At 34.4% G+C, this 21739-nt stretch overlaps 2 protein-coding genes across 2 annotated transcripts in view; one reads left to right on the forward strand and one right to left on the reverse strand.

Moving 5' to 3' along the window:
• Positions 1-21739, forward strand: part of ds (dachsous cadherin-related 1) — a 389037-nt gene that overhangs the window by 161860 nt on the left and 205438 nt on the right. The gene's annotated exons all lie outside the window — the stretch shown is intronic.
• Positions 14073-14899, reverse strand: LOC108374305 (uncharacterized). The gene is made up of 2 exons (XM_017630294.1): positions 14652-14899; positions 14073-14577 (listed from the first exon to the last, which is right to left on the reverse strand). Exons 1-2 carry the CDS (start codon positions 14838-14840, stop codon positions 14365-14367), a joined length of 402 nt encoding a protein of 133 aa, XP_017485783.1. The 5' UTR covers positions 14841-14899; the 3' UTR covers positions 14073-14364.

Genomic DNA, 21739 nt, shown 5'->3' on the forward strand with positions numbered 1-21739 from the left:
TGCACATTTATGTATGTATGCGCACTGCAAGTTTTTAGTTAGTTTAATATAAGTTCATTTTCGTTGTTTTTCTCACATCTGCATGCACGTGTATGTATGTTTTCTTATTTTTTGTATTTTAACATTTTTTTTTTGGATTTTTGTAGTTCCTTAGATTTTATTTTTTTTGTGTTTTTGTAATAATTTTCAAAGTTTTTGATTTAGTTAACCGCCACCGTATAGTTGTTGGTAATGATTTTTGGTCTCGAAATTAAGTTCAGTTCATTTCACGCGTTTTTTTTTTGTATTTTAATTTTTCCCATGTTTTAACTTTTAGTTATGTGTAGGTGGCCGCCGTTTAATGGGACGGACCCACGGCCATGTCGAGGTTGTAATTAATTTGTTTGTTCCCCTGCACTCACTCGGTAAAGATGTGGAGCCCTAGCGCTCCTCCGGCTCTGTTGCCGGCCAACGCTCGCTCTTGCATGGAGCCCTAGCGCTCCACTTAACTTCACGCGGAGCCCTGGTGCTCCACCGGCTCTGTTGCCGGCCAACGCTGGTAGCCAGCAATTACCCAAATATAAAATTAAAAAACAAGACTTGACTGTTCGATTTGAGGGTACGCGGAATAATGCTGCTAATTTTATTTTCACTAAAAGACTTAAAGTTAGCTGCTTTCGCCGATACAACAGGGTTGCATCAATATCGTAAATTTATATTTGTAATCTATTACCTTAGGCGAATTCATATAAGGTGATTTATAGGGTTGCAACATGTATGCTTGATCGCATTACAAGAGATAAGGAAATAAAATAAAATCGAGTTTTATACGATTATTTATTTTAAACCAAATAAACAAATTTACATATGTAACATGTAACAAAATATTAATCTATGTTGTAGTTTTTTTAATTTCTTTGCTGAAGCTTTGCATCTGTCCCCTTGTTGATATATGTATTTCGTGCTTTTGCACTCAGGAAATAAACAGCTCAATTTTTAGTTTCTTTCCTAAGTCACTAAGATTAAACAAAGTTTTTTAAGAAGAAAAATAAAATCCTTACTTTTTTATTTTGAGATCAAAAAATATTTAGAGGTCGCTCAAAGCACTCAAAAGTTTATTTAGGAAAAAAACCAACTTTTCGTAGAAATGGTATAGGANGTTTCTCTTCAGGAGATTTACAATAATAATAGCCAATTGTGTATTTAACCATTTTTTATAATAACTATATTTTATAGGTCTGCCGAAGGCCCCAGAAAATGCAATGGGGGGACAAATAAAAAATCCTTACTATTAAAAAATGCTCGAATAAACAATTGGGTATTATTATTGTAGGTCTCCTGATCGAAAAATTCAAGTTTTCAAGAATTCTATACCATTTCATCGAAAAGTTGTTTCTTCCATATAAAATATATGGAAAACTTTGCCGCTTGGAGCGACCTCTAAATATTTTTTGATTTCAAATTTGAAAAAATAGGTATAAGTTTTATATACAAAATAAACTCTTAGCAACAATTTTCGGATCGCCATCGCAACTTTCTGACGTGTGCTATTAATGTCGAAACGTTACAATGATGAAAATTGTTGCTAATGGGTTACAGAATGTTATGCATAAATGATTTGCCAAATTGTTTTAAATTCGCAAACTCTTTGATGTTCGCATATGACGTTTAACTCTTTTCTGTTGTACGTAATCTTTCATTTTGTCAAAATCTTCAGCTGGATCGGAATGCATTTGCGTATATCTTAATAAAAATTAATGCGAGAAAGTCTAGTAATATCATCGTCCTTAACTATAATAGAGACAATTCTATGATATCACGAAGCTCCGAAAATAAAGACTTACTTGGGCTACCGTTTGCAAAGCACATCAAAATTATTTTGGATGATTGGCTGTATAATAAACAAATTTAATAATAAATAATTTTTGCGGTGGGCAACATATTTACCGGTCTTTAATTTCACAGACGACATTGGTCGCTTGTTTTGCAAATATTAAGATGTATGAAATTCAATTTTCTTTGTTGCTCAAATCGAAGAAAAATTTTCTTTAAATTTTGTAAATTATTATTTTTTTTACAAAAAAATGATTTTTGAGGATTAGGTATGGTAGCATGAAATGTCACAATCTGCTTAATTGTCATGTAGTTAATATGGCGCCCGAAAAGTGACAATGAAACTACCTTATTTTTACCTTCCTTTTATTAGCTCGGGATGTAACTATGTAATATTGATGCGCCTAAAAGATGCAGCGATTTCTATTCTCAAGCTACATACCTGATGACAGTACGAATGGCAATTATAATAGGGAGGTTTTAGTTTTTTAAACTATAATTTTATTTGTATCATGCATGTGAATATGAAAATCAAAATGACTTCTTCCAAATAACCGATGCCAGATCGGAGATTTAATTGATTAGGCATATTTTTAGTACCTTTTTGCGAAAAGTTACTTTGACATACTTATCCTCTACTTGATAACAAGAATTTTAGCNAAACTCTTTGATGTTCGCATATGACGTTTAACTCTTTTCTGTTGTACGTAATCTTTCATTTTGTCAAAATCTTCAGCTGGATCGGAATGCATTTGCGTATATCTTAATAAAAATTAATGCGAGAAAGTCTAGTAATATCATCGTCCTTAACTATAATAGAGACAATTCTATGATATCACGAAGCTCCGAAAATAAAGACTTACTTGGGCTACCGTTTGCAAAGCACATCAAAATTATTTTGGATGATTGGCTGTATAATAAACAAATTTAATAATAAATAATTTTTGCGGTGGGCAACATATTTACCGGTCTTTAATTTCACAGACGACATTGGTCGCTTGTTTTGCAAATATTAAGATGTATGAAATTCAATTTTCTTTGTTGCTCAAATCGAAGAAAAATTTTCTTTAAATTTTGTAAATTATTATTTTTTTTACAAAAAAATGATTTTTGAGGATTAGGTATGGTAGCATGAAATGTCACAATCTGCTTAATTGTCATGTAGTTAATATGGCGCCCGAAAAGTGACAATGAAACTACCTTATTTTTACCTTCCTTTTATTAGCTCGGGATGTAACTATGTAATATTGATGCGCCTAAAAGATGCAGCGATTTCTATTCTCAAGCTACATACCTGATGACAGTACGAATGGCAATTATAATAGGGAGGTTTTAGTTTTTTAAACTATAATTTTATTTGTATCATGCATGTGAATATGAAAATCAAAATGACTTCTTCCAAATAACCGATGCCAGATCGGAGATTTAATTGATTAGGCATATTTTTAGTACCTTTTTGCGAAAAGTTACTTTGACATACTTATCCTCTACTTGATAACAAGAATTTTAGCAAAAAAATTGCTGATTTTGGCTAAATAAATTATTTACTTCAAAGAAACTTTTATTTATAATTTTTATAAATTTCTGGGCACCGATTGAAACCTGTGCTTGAAACGGTTTTGCTTTCGTCCCTTTTCAGGTTAAGATAACGGTTACGGTTACGGTTTCGGCTTCGGTTTCGGTTTTCAAAAACGAAACGGGCTTAAACGGTTACGGTTTCAGTTTCATTCCTTTTTTCATATCTACATAGAAGCTAAACTTCAAAGGTTAGAAAAGGTTGAAAAGTTAAAGCTACCAAATTCAAAGTTTCAAGCACGGTTGCCACTTGTTAAAAAAATAACCAACCAAAATCTGGAAAAAACAACCAAATAGAAAAAAAAGCCAACTTTGTTTTTCACGTACATATCTATTACAAAGAACAAAATTTTTTACAAAAAAACCAAAATTATTGAAACACTTGTGCGTTCAATCACATATCGACTGCTGAGTGGAAGATCGACCTATCTCGGCAGCTAGTTCAAAAACGCCCTATCTCAAAAAACTTTTCAAGAACGCCCTATTTCAGAATTTTATTGAAAAACACCCTCTCTCAGAATTTGCTGGAAGAACGCCCTATCTCAGAATTTGGGTCAAAAACGCCCTATCTCACATCAAAATGTATTGAAATTGTGCTGATAAAGGACTTTTTTGAATCGGGCGTTTTCAAAACGAATTCTGAAATAGGAAGTTCATCACGTAAATTCTGAAATAGGGCGTTCTTTAAAAGTTTTTTTGAGATTGAGCATTTTGAAATTGGCTGCCGAGATAGGTCGATCCCCTCAGCAGTCGATATGTACTTTTTATATGTATTTTATATGCACATGTTACATTAAAAATAGGAATCTAAAAAATTCATTTATTCATTTTTGGCATTCAGTATGCAAAAATACTTTTTGTAAAGAACAAACTTGCTAATTTCTCATTAAAAAAAAACCAACCAAATCAGAGAAAAAACTACCAAACAACCAAATTCGAAAAAATAAAAGACACATTCTTTTTCATATCGGACACAAAATTTGGCGTCACTCTTTCGATTGACTTCAAATTTTTTTTATGGGTTCTATACATTAAATAAGCTAACACGTGTTCGAGGAATTCTTTTTTCGCTTTTTTCTTTGGAGATATCAATTGTCAAAGTTTGCATTTTTTCGTGATTCTGACTAATCATGTACTTGTTTGAATCGTTATATCTCTGGTTCTGTCAACATTTTCCTAAAGCTTCCATTTCTCTATTAATAGTTGAACTTTTTGAAGTTGATTTGCATAGTGAAGACCAATGAATTAGGGATTTAAAATTATCCCATCGTAATCCTTGTTTATGTATGTGACAGGTTGCAGTCTAAACGGACGGACAGAATCGAACAAAATTTTGCCAGAGTAAAGGGTGAACACACCAACTGCGACACTTTGGGAAGCTTATAACTTACCCAAAAAGATTTCAATATTTTGAAATTTAAATACCATAAGTTGACCATGACCTTAGTTGGACGTAGAAGAAATTTCATTTGAATTTGATTCCTAGTTGAGTTAAAAATGGCAACCGACTTAGAAACGAGACAAACCATTTTGCACGAGTTTATAAATGATCCGGCCTTAAGTACACGTAAAATTGCTAAAAATTAAAGATTGCACTATTCGACAGTTTGTAGGGTTTTAATCGGTACAAATAAGGCCTGGCAGTTACGAGAAAACCAGGGAGCGGGGGTTAGCATGGTCAAAGTGATAAAAACAGTGCTCAGAATGTCCTCAGTGCGTTTTCGCGAGATCCGAAGATTTTGTCGCGTTATGTTGCAAAATCCGTACGGAGATCGCAGTTTTTCGTACAAAAGGTAAAGCGGAAAGCTTCATTGAGATGTTCTATAGCTCAAACAGCGCCAGACCGAGGCGCAAAGTAGAATGTTACAGCGAAATCCCGAATTCGGAAGTTGTATGAATTCTAAATTAAAAAATATAACTGCATTGTTATGGACTATGAAACCTACTGCTTTAAAAATTCAAAATATATTGCAGGTCAAGATTTTTATACCCGAGCGCACTTGTGCACAAGGGTATTATAACTTTGTTCACATAACGGTTGTTTGTAACAGGCAAAACGAATCGAGATAGATATAGACAAATGTATACATAAATGATCAGAATGAAAAGAGAAATCGATTAAGCGGTGACTGTCTGTCCGTCCGTCCGTCCGTCCGTCCGTCTGTGCACACGATAACTCGAGTAAAAATTGAGATATCTTAACGAAACTTGGTACGTGGACTTCTTTTGGGCATAGGACGGATGGTATTGAAAATGGGCGAAATCGCCCATCGCCCACGCCTACCTCCCATATAACGGTAATTTTCAGAAATACGAAAAGTGCGATATTTTAGTAACTACTGAAGATAATTCACTCAAAATTGATATTTACCATAAGTTTTAGACGAAAAATAAGAATATTAAAAAATTTTGGCAAATGGGCGTAGCCACGCCTCCTTATGGTTACATGTGTATATCTTGGTAACCGCTGCACCAATTTCTTCCAAACTTGGCACAGTTGTTGGTCCTGCTACAGTATACCAAATCGGACAATAACCACGCCCACATTCCATATAACGGTAATTTAGAAAAATACGAAATCCTCGATAAATCAGTAAATATTAAAGCTAATTTATTCAAAATTGATGGTTGCAACAATTTTTTACCAAGAAATACGCTTATGATACAATTTTGGAAAATGGGCGTGGCACCGCCCACTTATGATCACATATATGTATCTCGCTAACCGTTCGAGCAATTTGAACCAAACTCGGTATGGTTATTGTGCTTGCCACATTGAAAATTATTGAAATCGGACTTAAATTACGACCGCTTTTCATATAACGGTATATTTCAGAAATGCTTGAAACTGCAATATTTCGAAATTTAAGGACGCTAATTTACTTAAAATTTATACACCCCGGCTTATCGTGTAGCGGTAGCTTTCGGAAAGGTAGAAAACATATATTTAATAATTGCGCCGGGTATTTAATGTTCGGCTCCGCCCGAACTTAGACTTTCTTACTTGTTATATTGCTGCAAGTCGTCAAGATGCCCCTGAAAGGTGTAAGCTGAAAATGAAGTTCAAATTTCCAAAAAACCACATGGTTTGGCAAGCTATTTGTTCCTGTGGCCGTAAGAGCAGCCCTTTTTCCCATCCGGGACAATGAATGATCAAGTTTATCGGAATGAGTGCCTCAAAAGGCGTATTCTGTCATTTATCAACAGATAAGGAGTAGGCCACTGTTCTAGGCAGACATGGCAAGCTGCCACTATGCCAAGGACACATTGCCGTGGTATAATGCAAATAACATCAACTTTGTACCTCACGACTGCAATCCACCCAATAGCCCAGAGCTACGTCCTATTGGGGAATATTCGTCAATTGTCAAAGGAATCTTGAAGAAAACAGGTGAAACAGTAAAAAATATTGAAGAGTGCAAAAAAAATAGTTGTGGGCATCGCGTAAAGTCGATGATTCAGTCGTGCAGAACATGATGGCGCGTGTGCGATGAAAATACCGATCACTTGCATATGGAGCAAATAATAACTAATATTTTAACATTTAAATAACATCTAAACTTCCAAGTTATATAATACAAAAAAAATAATTTCAAAGCCTTCTAGTTTGTTTCTGGTAGTAATTTCTAAGTGTCGCAGTTTTGGTGTGTTCACCCTTTATTGCCATGACACCTAGGCCTGTAATAGGTTGAATTGGGATCCAACGTGGGGGCGTGGCACCTCCCATATGGTGAAATTTTTAATCAGCCATAACTTCCAGACCATAAGTCCCACGAACTTGAAATTTGGTATGCAGATATATCAATGGTAGGTACTTATACGAGGGTACATATAAAAGAGTTTGTCGAGTTGTTGTTGTTTTTTATCAGCCATAACTTCGGAACCATAAGTCACACCAACTTGAAATTTGGTATGCGGACATATCAATGGTAGGTGCTTATAGAAAGGTACGCATAAACGAGTTTGTAAAAAGGGGCGTGCACATCCCATAGGCGTGGAGTTTTTTATCAGCTATAACTTCGGAACCATAAGCCCACCTAACTTGAAATTTGATATGCAGACATATCAATGGTAGGTGCTTATACGAGGGTACATATAAACGAGTTTGTAAAAAGGGGCGTGCACATCCCATAGGCGTGGAGTTTTTTATCAGCTATAACTTCGGAACCATAAGCCCACCTAACTTGAAATTTGATATGCAGACATATCAATGGTAGGTGCTTATACGAGGGTACATATAAACGAGTTTGTAAAAAGGGGCGTGGCACATCCCATAGGCGTGGAATTTTTTATCAGCCATAACTTCGGAACCATAACTCCCACTAACTTGAAATTTGGTATGCAGACATATCAATGGTAGGTGCTTATACGAGGGTATATATAAACGAGTTTGTAAAAAGGGGCGTGGGACATCCCATAGACGTGGAATTTTTTATCAGCTATAACTTTGGAACCATAAGTCACACGAACTTGAAATTTGTTACGCGGAAATATGAATGGTAGGTGCTTCTACGAGGGTATATATAAACGAGTTTGTAAAAAGGGGCGTGGCGTATCCCATAGGCGTGGAAAATTTTATCAGCTATAACGTCAAAACCATAAGTCACATAAAATTAAAATTTGGTATGCAGACATATCTATGGGAGGTGCTTATAGTAAGGTGTTTATGAATGAGTTTATAAATGGGAGCGTGGCACATCCCGTAGGCGTGGAATTTTTAATCAGCCATAAATTGGGAACCATAAGTCACATGAACTTGAAATTTGGTATTCAGACATAGGTATTTATGAGAGGTGTTCAGAGTATAGTATATATAAATGAGTTTGTAAAAGGGGGATATACATATATGTATTCATCTATGAGATAACTCAGATATTTAAAACTGTGTGTTTTTTTTTTGAAACTTTACCGTCTTTAGATTATTTTGAAATGGAAAGATTAAATTGTTTTTTAATCCCGCGATGCTGTTAAATGAAAAAGTTTCATTCATAATGAATAAAACTCCTTCAAAATTAAGCATTCTATGAGAAATTTGATCCTTACCTTAATCCGCCTAATATTAATAATTAAACAAGATTTGTAGCACAAGTGATGATCAATATATATTAGTTAAAGCACAATAAAGCTAAAGTATGGCTCATAAGGATGCCTTAATGTAAACAAAGAAAATAGTTTGTCGCCTTTCAATTATGCTGAACTGAATATTTGTATTACTGTTTTATATTTTTATTTGTTTACCCCGAACGACTTCGGGTGCTCTGCTAGTCTAATATATAAAAATATCTTGTCACGGTATTTGTGGTCGAACTTCTCCGAAACGGCTTGACCGATTTGAACGAAATTTTTTGTGTATATTCGGTAGGTATGATAATAGGTTGTAAAGTATGTTTCATACCGCTAAGTGAAGGGGGCGTGGCACCTCCCATACGAACCAAATTTTTCACACTTTATATCTCTGCAAGTGTTCATGGTAAAGTACTGAAACTTGGTATGCATAAGACATATAAAATCAATCACATAGTCTTAAAGAAAGATTGGGGCTATTGGAACGTGGCACCTCACATACAAACCGATTTTTTCATACTGCATATCTCTGGAAGTGTTCATGGTAGAGTACTCGAACATGGCATGGAGATATATGAAATCAATCCCATACTCTTAGAGAAAATTGCGGCTTTTTTATAAGGGGCGTGGTGCCTTTCAAACGCACTGAAGCTATTACGTATCTTTGTATGTATACACACTTTTGCTAGGTTATTTAAGATGGCAATGGAAATATGCCTTCTAAAAACCACCAAACCGTAAAATTAGAAGATAAATGCGTCACTGATAATCATGAACGTAAACTATTGGTGAAAGTGTTGCACCAAAATGTTTCAATACAAAAAATTAGTTTTGGGCGGGACGAAGTTCGCGAAGTCTGCTAGTTATCTATAAAAAAGTGATTAAAAAAAATTGGGTTTTTTCGAGAACTATTTTTAAAATATTTTTCTTTATGACGAGATGGTTTATTTTGTGAGAATCAACAATTTTTTTAATTTTTTTCTTACTTAACTTATGTTAACATATATTTGGTAAGGTGTAAATCATAAGGTTTTTGCAAAAAGTAAAATTTTATTACGGTTTCCGATAGAATACCTATCCAGGTATAATATTTGTACGGCTAGATTTTTCTTGAAGGCGACAAACCCCTAGAAATGGGCGTGGCAATTGTAGGACTAAAATTAGCAAAACACAGATTTTATTGCGGATTTCGTCAGAATATCGCTTCCAGCGTTGCCACAGACAAATTTTTTTTCCTACCAAAATTTCCTACCATAACCAACCAAAACGTACTAAACATTTTTTTGAGTTTTAATATTTGTTTTCAATGTCAAATTTTTTAAAAACATAGTTAACATAACATTTAGTAAAACTAAAACAAAACTAGATTAATATAAACAAATTAACTGCGTATAACGATTCATTTTACTGTACAGACTTATCCATGGGCACATATGTCTCTTTACACATACATACATATCGTCACTAGATACGAATAAAGACGCGAGCTCAAAAGTTGATAGCGAAAAAAGAGGCGTAAAAAACTTTCGGCGAAGAAAGACTCTTAACATAGGTGACGGCAAATAAAGCCGCGTTAACCTCCTTGACAGCGAAGAAAGACCCGCGGTCAACTATATTTTCGAGTGCAACAGTATTCCCCAGAACTCCCCAAAGAGTTTTTCCGAGCTCTTTATTCGTATCTAGTGACGATATTATTATTATTACGTCGAAGATACCCGCTCTGCGACCTAAGAAGTTATATTGTGCTAAATCCAAATTGTAATTACTCCAACCTTAGGCTATTTAAGAAGCTCAGCACTTTGGATGAGGCCATGTTCCAAATTTTAGATGGAGAAGGCAATCGTTCTCCAAGGTGTATCAATCTACGATTCATTCTTCGTGGACAGGCACATAGAATATACTCTGGCGTTTCTTTCACCAGCCGACAAACCCTACAGTCCGTCTCTACAGAAAGACCCATTTAATTAAAACCGTACGTTAACTTGCAGTGTGCTGTCAGGTTGCCAGTAAGAGTTCTAAGTTCAAGGTGTCTTTCGGAGTTCCTGCTGGAAAGAGTTATGCATATCTTTGATTATCTTATTCCCTTTGACTTCCGCCAGTAGGCAGCAATTTGAGATTATTCCCAGCTAGCTCCTAAGTAGGTCTGCAGTGTATCCTTTAGATGTACCACAGAAAGGCTAGGGACCATGCAAACGCATTTGGGCTTCACGCTTTGCGAGACAGTCAGCCCTTTCGTTGCCTTCAAACCCTTCATGCGTGACGCTATTTTGCGCTCGCGGGTGGTTCAAAAGTTTACAAGCCTTGATGCCATTTTAAAAGACTCTAAGGCCTTTAACGCTGCCTGAATGTCCGACATAATATTTATTCTGGCCTCATTTGCCTTCTACGATGACATTCGCGAACACAGACTTCGATTGGGAAGACTTCCGCCTGAAATATGGTTGAGTACGAGCCCATTGGCAGACTTTTCTGGAAACTTGGTCCAAGTACTCCATAAATTATATCGCTACCTAAANTATTTATTCTGGCCTCATTTGCCTTCTACGATGACATTCGCGAACACAGACTTCGATTGGGAAGACTTCCGCCTGAAATACGGTTAAGTACGAGCCCATTGGCAGACTTTTCTGGAATCTTGGTCCAAGTACGCCATAAATTATATCGCAGGTGACAGGTAATACGAAACTACATCGATTTTTCGTCTCTCTTGAACAATTTTTAAAAATGGATTTGGCACCTTTTCACCCTTAGGTCACGATATATGGATGTCCGTATTGCATATTGGCAATAATAACGTTTGTACTTGGGAATCAGGTATATTTACATGTTTGTGGCCGCCATTATACGAACGCACCGGTGAAATATTTGTTGAAATAAGGTTGCTAAAATATTTGGAGATATGTACGTACATATTTTCTATTTTTCGCAAATAACTATTACTCATTGTCCCGAAACCTACCAAAATCCAATCAAGCCTACCTACCTACCAAATGGAAAAAAACCTACCAGTTTTGGTAGGAAAAGCCCATGTTTGGCAACACTGGTCGCTTCGTTACCATAATGAGATACAATGATTTTTCTTGCTCTAACTTACTCTACTTTTTATTTTATGGGCCTGCTCTAAGAGCAACTAGAAGCGCGATTTTCAGCACGAGTTTTTTGTTGGAGTAACTTAGAGCAAGGAATAAAAAGTTTCTGATAGAACCAGCTGAACCAGAGGAAGCTCAAGAGGCAAGTAATAAAATTTTTTAGAAATTCTCGAGAGTATCATAGCATAATGTGCTCTCGACAATCTAGCGACGAGAATGTCATCCATCACCTCCTTATATATTATAATAAACTAATCAGAAATTTGCATTTAAAAAACACTAATAACAGAACTAATGGTTTGCCAGATGATGCTAAAAGTTACTGAAAGCAAATTAGCAAGCTTACTATGTACTATTAGTTTAAAGATTAAAAAAATAAAAAAAAAGTTTTCTTATATTCTTTTTATTCCATGATTAACCTGAGTTTCTTATCGTTTGATTCCAGACTTTTTTAAATGATTAATTTCACGTGAATTAGAGGTTTTTTTCTCCAATCACAACATATACACTGAGGGAAAAAAATATTAAAATCAAATAGTAACGTAATTGATCTTACTATAAACGTCAACGAAGGTATTGTATATTGGTAAATATTCAATTCAATTACGCGCATATTAAAATGACCGCGTTCGTTCTGAAAAAGCATCCATGAAGTGAATAATCAAGACAAAAACTAAAAAAAAAATATTTAACTTGCATGTTTTGCCTGCAGTGGAATTCGAACCCTGACCATCTCTGGATATCAACAAATTGTGGCATGCATCTTTCCGCACTCAGCTACACCCAGCCATATAAATTTGCTTTCAAATGTTGAATATCCATCAACACTACAGCACGCGAACATTTTTAAACGATAATCAAATATATGGTATTCATTTTTACTATGCATTATTTCCCTCAGTGTATTTTGCGGAAATTCTTTACTTTTTGGTAACATAGACGTTTAGCTATTAACTATTGCATGATCAGCGACTAGGATAACCTATAAAGCCTTAGTTTAATAAATGTTTAAAATTTGTTTTAGTGTTTGTCCGCCATCTTTGATCCGCCATTTTTACTTTTGTAAATCCTATATAAGATTCGTACTCAGCGACTATACAAACCCCAGAGTAACGTGATTCAAGCGAATCTCGCCAATTTTAAATTTTTGGTTGCCATATTGGATCGGCAACGTGTTTCAAGCGAATCTCGCCAATTTTAAATTTTTTGTCGCCATATTGGAATTTTAATAATTTTATTTTTATATGCATTAATTTTCTTCACTTTTAATTTTACAAAAGAAAACAAGTATGAATGAGCACCATTTTGTTCGTTTTTTAGGAATATTTCTCTGTTATATCAAATATTATGCCAACACTTGAATTTATACCAATTCAAGTGGATATTCTCCCACTGTGCGTCACGGCTTTCCAGTTATTTTATTAAGAAAACCCGTTATTTTCGTACTTGATGCACTTATCTATTAAGAGATGGACTATTTTTATCCGCTTTTAAAATATGCAGTATTTATCTAAAATTAGATTTATTTTCAAATAAATTGGTACCTCAATTAATGAATTGCATAAAAATTGTCGAAGTTAATTTATTTAAGTAGAAATAGTATAGTAGTAGTATAGGCTGGGTCGATTTTATATGGGGGAAAATAAACGTAATTTGATTGTATTGTAATAGTAATATTAAGTATGTTGTTTTAGGACTAAGAAAGTAATAATTGGCCACAAGAGATTAAATTGAAGTATATCTTTAGCCCGCGCAATTGGTGCAAAAGATCAAATTTTTGAAAAAGTAACTTTGGTTTCTAATATCTAGGGAATACGTTAACCGATTGAAGCAAACGATATATCAGAATATAAGTTATACAATTTAGTATGTCGCGTTCATATGCCATTTTGCCATAAGACTTCAAATCGCCGATATATTTTGAGGGAACACGCAAAAAATAATCTTTTCTCATACATACAAATTTTTGTTATATCGTTACTTCAGTAACCCCGTGAATTAACTTGAAAAGTGGCCCGAGGATTATTTCCAACGATTTGGGTTTTTGTATGTCTGTATTATATTTATAGGACCATATGGTCCTTAAGTTAACTGCAAAGCATATATCAGGTCTTGTGATTTGCGAAGTATAAAGCAGACACCCTACAGCTTGCATGTAAGGTACTTCAGCCAGTTCAGCCTTCTCAGCTTCCGATTTTGGACACATCTTCAAAGTCAATTTCTGGTTGACGTCCAGTGGTGTAGATATGGGATGGCACGAGTCCATGCCAAACCGCTTGAGAACATCGGCAATGAAACTATTTCGACTGACCAACTTTGACGACATCATTTGCCGCATCTCGTGTTACTCGCATACCCAATACCGATGTGGCTTCGCCCATGTCTTTCATTTTAAATGAATTCATCAGACTTGCTTTTAGGTTCTTAATTTTTTGTAGGTTTTTGCAAAATATCAAAACATTGTCAACATATATAGCCACAAACAGCATTTCATTGTTAGTATTCGAATGATAGATGCATTGGTCTGCTTCGCTTCTAATAAGTCCAAAACTTAGAAGGACATTATTCAATTTTTCATTCCAAACCCTACTGGACTGCTTCAGGCCATAAAGGGATTTTTTTAAATTATCATCGAATCCAATGGGTTGCAACATATAAAACTCTTCTTTCAGGTCACCATTTAAGAAAGCGGTGACAGCGTCCATTTGATGTATGGCTAAGTGAAATTTTGCGGAAAGGGCCAAAAGAAGTCGCAACGATGTATACCGCACGACCGGCGCAAAGGTTTCTTCATAGTCGATTCCCTTCTTCTGGCTGTATCCCTTTACCACCAATCTAGCCTTATGTCGGACTGCTTCACCATATGCGTCCACTTTGTGTTTATACACCCACTTGCATGGAATAGCCTTCTTTCCTGGTGGTAGTGTTGTGAGCTCCCACGTCTGGTTAGCCATGTGAGACGACATTTCATCTTCAATAGCTGAATTCCATAATTCTGCGTTTTTGCATGTTGATGCTTCATCAAATGTTTGGGGTTCTTCAAAAATATAATATTGCGCAAAAATTATAGTCTGGACGTAATTTATTCTCAATCCTTTTAGATTGACGTACCTGGATTTCATCTTTTGGTGGTAATTCACTCACATCACATCTCTCTTCTGAATTGTCAACTGTTTCATGATCATCATGGCTGCTGCCGTCGTCTGGGGCATCTTTCAAATTTGGCACATCATTTGACGGCGAATCTAAACACTCTATTCTCCCCTCTGAATCGACGTCACATTCAATCGGCTGCAACATTTTTTAGCAAAATAGTCTTCTCACCTTCCAAACATACTACGTCGGACAGTGGTTCGGATAGCAGATCTAGCTGGACGAAAGTAAAAATTTTTTTGTTTTAAAATACTTAATGGTACTTGGAATACATTCCTGACAATACATTCAAATAGAAATTGCATTTATTAAAGCATTAACATATGAAAACAAACAAAAAAAGGTAAGTCAACGCCGCCTATTTGAGAACTCTATTTTAAAAGCTGAAATTTAACTTAAAAGACTGCTAATTGCACTCACAAATATTTGCATAATTGCAAATTGACTTTATAAACAAAAAATTACACTTATTCCGCTATAGATTCTGGGGTCATAACGCAATTTATGTCCACATTGGTATAAGCAAATTTATTCTGAAAAATCGTCGTTTTGATTAATTAAAAAAATAAATTAAAGAGTAGGAAAAGTAAAGGCCGGCGAAGGCCGTTATAAAACCACTTGCATATTATTATTTACACCTTTCGCAAATGCAGAGGGTAAGTTCGATAACCAAGTCTAACCAATTGGCTTAGATATTTACATTTTAGTGACGGTATGTCAAATTTCAATATTCAAAAGTAATTATTAACAGGAATGTATCTGAATATAAGTATAAGATCAGTGGCGGATCCACGGGGGAGAGCGGGGGAGGGGCTGTGTGTTAAAACAGAAAAATACTTGGAGTTATAAAACCTTTGGTTATGTAAGAGTTAAAAAAAATAGTACCTCGCGAATTTTCTGCTTTCTGAAATTAAAAAATTATACAACAGGCATGCAAATCTTTAAGCGCTGTTATAAAATTTTTTCTGAAATTTATTTGTGTTTCTTGCTGTGATCTTAAATTTTAGTCATGGTAAATAAAATCTTAAGAAGTGAGTTGTTTGACATTTGGTGTTGCTGAAACTTCTAAAAGACAACAAGGTGTCCGTGATTATGTGATTAGTAAATTGAAAGAAATATCTGATGAAAATGCTCGTTCCGAAGTAAATAAAGTAAATTAAGTAAATGACTTTAGATTCGTAATCAGCAACCCAGAAAATCCCCAGATACCCAGTTACATAGAAATCTACCGATTTTTTTAAATTTTCGTCCGCCATATTGGATCCGCCATTTTGAATTTTTGATAAGTGACTTCAGATTCGTAATCAGCGACTCAAAAATCCCCTAGGTAAGAAGTGGTGTAAAGATCCATCAACGAGTATTTGTTTAAATAGTTTCGTCCAGCTAGATTTGCGATCCGAACCACTGTGCGTCGCGGCTGGTAAAAATTTTGTTAGTATTGATATTAAGCAAACGGTAAGCCTTGACATTGTTGCTATACCCCCAAAACATGCGCTCTATTGATTTTGCAGAAAATTTGCTTTTCCGTTTTTGTCTCGGTATATGTGCTAAGGCTTTGCACCCAAATACCTGCAGATGCTTCAAATCCGGCTTTCTGCCCGACCATAGCTCTTCCGGACACTTTGCACTACCTTTGCGTGAAATGCGATTAAGTAAATAAGCAGTTGTGGTTGCAGATTCTTCCCAGAACTTTTCTTCAAGGCCAGAGTCCAAAAGCATGCATCTTACTCGTTCCGCTATGGTGCAGTTCATACGCTCAGCCACGCCATTTTGCTGCGGGGTGTATGAAGTTGTCGTTTGGTGTACAATTCCACATTTTCTGAGAAATGTCTGCATTCTATGGTTTACGTACTCCGCTCCGTTGTCCCATCGCAGAATTTTTATGCTTCGCGGACATTGCTTTTCAACCAGATTCTTAAATTTTACGAGCTCCTAGTATACCTCAGAAAACGACTATACGTTGAGTGGTCCCAGTACATCGGAAGATCGTAAAATTTGACTTGTCAGCTGATTTGAAGATTATGCCGTTGCTTGCGCTTTTCGTTTCATTCAAGAGTTCTCTGCTAATGTGGCCAAGCCAGTGCACGGAATTCAAAAAAATTAAAAGTGGTAGATTTTACATACAAAAATTGGTAGAAGTTGGTAGATTTTTTTAAAAGAAACAATATTAGATAGTTTTTACTCATATAGAATAAAAGAAGGCGAATTCAGGTAAGGTAGTGTTATCAGAGCAGCTGGATTTTCGCCTTGGTGATTCTTATTGTCAAAATGATGTATTTGTTGAAACTATTATTGTAATTACGCGTAAAATTTGTTAGTGGCCGTTTTGTTTTTGAACTTCTGGTATCACCTTATATGAATTCACCTTGTATTTTACGTACGGTTGCCAGACGTATTGATTTTATCAGTACAGTACTGATTTTTCAACTCTTGTACTGATTCTATTCACTTCTTCAATCAGTACGCTAAAGTCCTGATTTTTTAAAATTCGTACTGATTTGTACTGAATTTTCTATTAAAAAAAAAAAATACTTTAGTATTTTCTTAAGGTTTTTACATAACGTTGGAACTTCCTTAAGCTGTACTGTAAAAAATAAGAAGAATATAATTTAATTATAGTTGACATGTTTTAGATAATGTTTGATATGCCCGAGAAATTAATACAACAAAAAGATTAATCGTTTTATGGGCATATCGCCGGGTCGTTACATACCAGTTGCGATAATATGATGGAGCTTAAATTATTAAAAAAGAAGGCTTACATTTTTGTCGAGTGTTGTTAGTTATCTCGAAAATAACTTTCAGTTTAATAACAATAAATTTCAATATTCGAATGGCTTTTGCCTATAACTTACAACTCCTTTTTCTCAATTTACTGACTCTGTAAAAGAGTTTTACATACAAGACATAGAGTTAGATACTCTTTTTAGCGAATTCTTAGTCTCAAAGTTTTTGCGTAGTTGAAAAATTCTTTAAGCCATGAGGAAATATAGATGAACTCCTTAAAAATTGGTACTTTTTTACAGTATGAGAGGATCTTAAGAATAAAGTTTGTTTCCTGGCGCAAAGAGAGAAACCGGCTTCTAATTAAATTTTTTGAAGGTGAACTTCAAATTAAAAGTAATTTTAAAATGAAATGTATAAAATTCTTTGACTATTTAAACACTGAAAATGGGAATGATCTCATTATTGCTATTCAAAAATGTCATAAATATAAAATAATTTATTGGCTCCTGTGTATCGTACGCTCATGTTAAAATGAATAACATTTTTTTTATTTTATGAACTAATAGTGAACCCGTATGGCGTTTTTGTTTAAAATATTTTTTTTTATAAAAAAGGAATTTTTCATTTTAAATGTTTTTTTCTCAGATTTGTACATACGAAGTATACAAATTGCATATCAGAAGAAAGCGGGTTTAATCACGTTTACGGCGATATAAATTTTTAAAATCAGTTTAAACTTGTGTGAAATATAAGGTTTTTAATTTTTCGAACCTTTAACCCCTTTATAGCACCTGTAACATAGAAAAAGTTATATATCGTTTAAGTAAGAGAAAAAGGCGTACCACGTCTATGTTTTTACTTTTTAGTTTTTTTAGTTTAGTAGTTTACATACAGTAATTAAAAATAATTTTTTACCAAAGGTCCAATTTCGAACTTCGAAGGCCCATATCTCGATTTTGGAGGCTAACTTCGAAAAAAGGAGATACTACTTTTTTACCTATGACTCAATCTTTTAAAAAAATTGGTTTGGTCCAATACCCAGAAAAAAAGTTGATTTTGCGTACAGTGTTATTGCTATTCAAAATGTCACAAATATAAAATAATTTATTGGCTCCTGTGTATAATGATGTGTACAATCATGTTAAAATGAATAACACTTTTAGTTTTTATGACCTATATTTTATTTATATACCAAAATATATAAATTAAATAAAAATGTACTGAAAAGTACTGATTTTTTTAGCATGAAAAAGTCTAATGATACTGATTTCGCGCATAAAAAATCTGGCAACCCTAATTTTACACCAATAAAACATTCAAGAAAAAACGTAAAAATGGGCCCGAATCATGGCATCCGTGACAAGGAAACACGATTCGAATCGAATAAAATAAAATGACAGCCGTTTGTCTTAAATATATTTTAAGCTGAAAAAGCAAACTCGCCACCAAATGCCGTAATCCAATAAGAAATTTCTATTCTTTATTATTATTCTATTTAAAAAAAAAAAAAACACAATTTCTCTGCACTACAAAATTGTTTGATAAAAATTAGTTTTGAAATGCTTGAAATTTGCAACCCATTCATTTGGCAGTCTGCTACACAAAGTATTGCAAACGAAAAATATTTCCATAAACAGCTGATAGAGATAGGGCTGCCAGATATCTCTGTTGCCAAACCGGGACACTTTAGTGGAGGGCCTCTCGCTCCCTTCTCTTTCATTTCGACGTGCGAAAGGATGTAGTAAAATTTTATTTTGACAGACAAAAATAAAAACATAAAAACATGAGATCATGAGATCATTACAACGTACGCCAACAAAACAAAACAACTTATCACAACTAAAGCACAGAGAATTTTTCACAATGCATGAATCTTTTTTTATTCTTTATAAAAATACAGTTTATAGTAAATATATGAAAAAACATAAAAATAAAATTGTTAAACTTTGTGCTAATCTCGGGAAAATTCAATAAATTTGCATACAAATTTGCAACATTCTAATCAGACTTTTTATAAAATTTTTTAAAATTAAGTTTTGCAGCCCATTAATTAGTTGATTTTTGGTATTGTTTTTACTGAACGTTTCTTCTATACAAACTATGTTCGATAATTATTTTTATATGGAAGACACTGTCAGCAAAAAACTATAAATGCTAAAAATCAGCGAAAGTTGCTGGCAACTTCAGACTTGCAACTTTATTAATTGGCTCAAAAGCTACATTTTCAAAATTTTTCTAAAAGATCTGATTAGAAATTGTGATCTGATGAAAGAGCCTCCGAGCCAATAATTTTGTACGGCACTGTACTTATAAGTACTCCAGGATTCATGAAATAAAAAAATTTAAGTACAAGATAACTATAAAATGTCAGTCATATTTGTGAACTTGTTTCAAAACTTCTGTCTTTTCCTTAATATAATTGTAAAACTCTGTGGACGTAATTTTGAACGTATTTAGGTACATATACTAATCATCAACTATTGCTTGTGCAAAGTTCAACTATCTCGAAATGTGACCATTTCGCAACTAAACCGGTGCACTGAGAGAAAGAAATTTAGAATTAAAAAAGCGTGCTAAATTAAAAAAATACGCATATGAGAGAGCACCAACTCAACTCGTAATGCATTTAAGTATACAAATTTTAGTATTTAGTATGGAAATATTCAATTCAATATGGGCGTATATATTAAAATGAAGCGATTTGCAATTACCGATTGCTTTTTCATAATTAAGTTAAAAAAATATTTAAATTCCATGCTGGTTGTAATGGGAATTGAACCCTGACCCTCTGGAAATTAGCAAATTGTGGCAAGCATCTTCGCGCACTCAGCTACAGCCAGACATATAAATGTGCATTTAAATGTTGAGTTTGAATCAACACCACGCGTGCGTGTTATGAAAGTATTATTTTTAATCACGAACATTTTTAAACGATAATCCAATAGAAAATATTCATGTTTACTATGCGTTATTTCCCTCAGTGAATTCATAACATTTTTCTGAATATTAAAGCGCGTTTTTTCTCTTAGTGTAGTGAGTTTTGAACTTTTATTCAAATTTGTACAATCAACTCAAAAACCGGGACACTAAAACGAAACCCGGGACATTTTAAGGTTGGACCGGGACACCGAAACAAATAGTCTAAAATCGGGACATGTCCGGGAAAACCGGGACATCTGGCAGCCCTAGATAGAGATGCAATTTAACTTTTAAATTGGCCATGGTCAGAGTTAACTTTTCATATTTATTTTAGGTGTATTCGATGGCAAAATATGTATACACTGCGTTCATTTAAATCTTTTTGCTTTCTTTCCGAAAAATATTGGTAGATTTTAAGCCTTTGTTGGTAAAAATGGTAGAAAATAAAATACAGCTAAAAAGTTGGTAGATCTACCAATAAAGTGGTAAAGTCCGTGCACTGGGCCAAGCCTCCTGTGCCATAGTTCATAATCCACAGCTACAAATGCTTGCCCACATTGCTTTGTTGGTGTTTCACAGTCGAGTTTGTACAGCCCGTTGACCAAATTAGCTGTTGCAATAATTTTGTTGCTATGTTTATCCATTATACTACAGAAATTATCTTGAAAGACAATCTTTTTTCCATTCAGAGCCATTTGACTCACTGACAGTAAGTTTGTACACAAATCTGGAACATACTCATCTTTATTCTTCTGTATCCACACAGTTCGCAAGGCTCGATGAACAAAAATCTCAGCAACTGCTAGCCAATTAGTTCAATTTACCGAATACTACAATGTTTTTAGCGCGGGCCCATAACCTGTTGGAGAGTAGCCCCGGTTTCAATAATTTTCAGTTAAAAGAACGTGTAGCTTGCTAGCGTTGTAAAACCGGAAAAAAGGTTTTTTGATGGGTATACATCTTTAGTTTCGGTAGGGGTAAAATTTGCGAAGCTGTAACGCATATCCCAGCACAAAATTTCGGAGGGCTTAGCATGTGTATTTCAGCATAAAATTTTTATTTTCCTTAGAAGCACCCTGTGTTTGCTTGCCAAATGGTTGTATAAATTTAGGCATATGCATAGTAAGAGGAAATGCGCTACAATTGATTATTACTTCCTATTATTTAAACTCCGCACATGCATTTTGATATTCGTAGATGGTGTTAGGCATAGGTACGGTGACCATCCGTCCTTTATTTTAAAGGACAGTCCTTTATTTTAACCCGCTGTCCTTTATAATTTTTTTCAAAATAAAGGACGCCTTTTGTCCTTTATTTCTAAAATTGTCCTTTAAACCAGCTCTGAATTTTTCAGAGGTAAATTTTTAAACACACAATATGTAAAATAAAAATGTCCCTTA

This window comes from Rhagoletis zephyria, unplaced genomic scaffold (assembly GCF_001687245.7).
Source record: "Rhagoletis zephyria isolate East Lansing unplaced genomic scaffold, Rhagoletis_zephyria_1.1 Rzeph_scaffold_00087, whole genome shotgun sequence".
In the NCBI taxonomy this organism is placed as follows: domain Eukaryota; kingdom Metazoa; phylum Arthropoda; class Insecta; order Diptera; family Tephritidae; genus Rhagoletis; species Rhagoletis zephyria.

Excerpts from the sequence above, each read along its gene's own strand:
- LOC108374305 (XM_017630294.1), bottom strand. The coding sequence starts at position 14,840 with ATGTTGCAGCCGATTGAATGTGACGTCGATTCAGAGGGGAGAATAGAG. Across the intron at positions 14,578-14,651 it reads CACCAAAAGATGAAATCCAG|AACCCCAAACATTTGATGAA; the intron begins GTACGTCAATCT and ends ATATTTTTGAAG.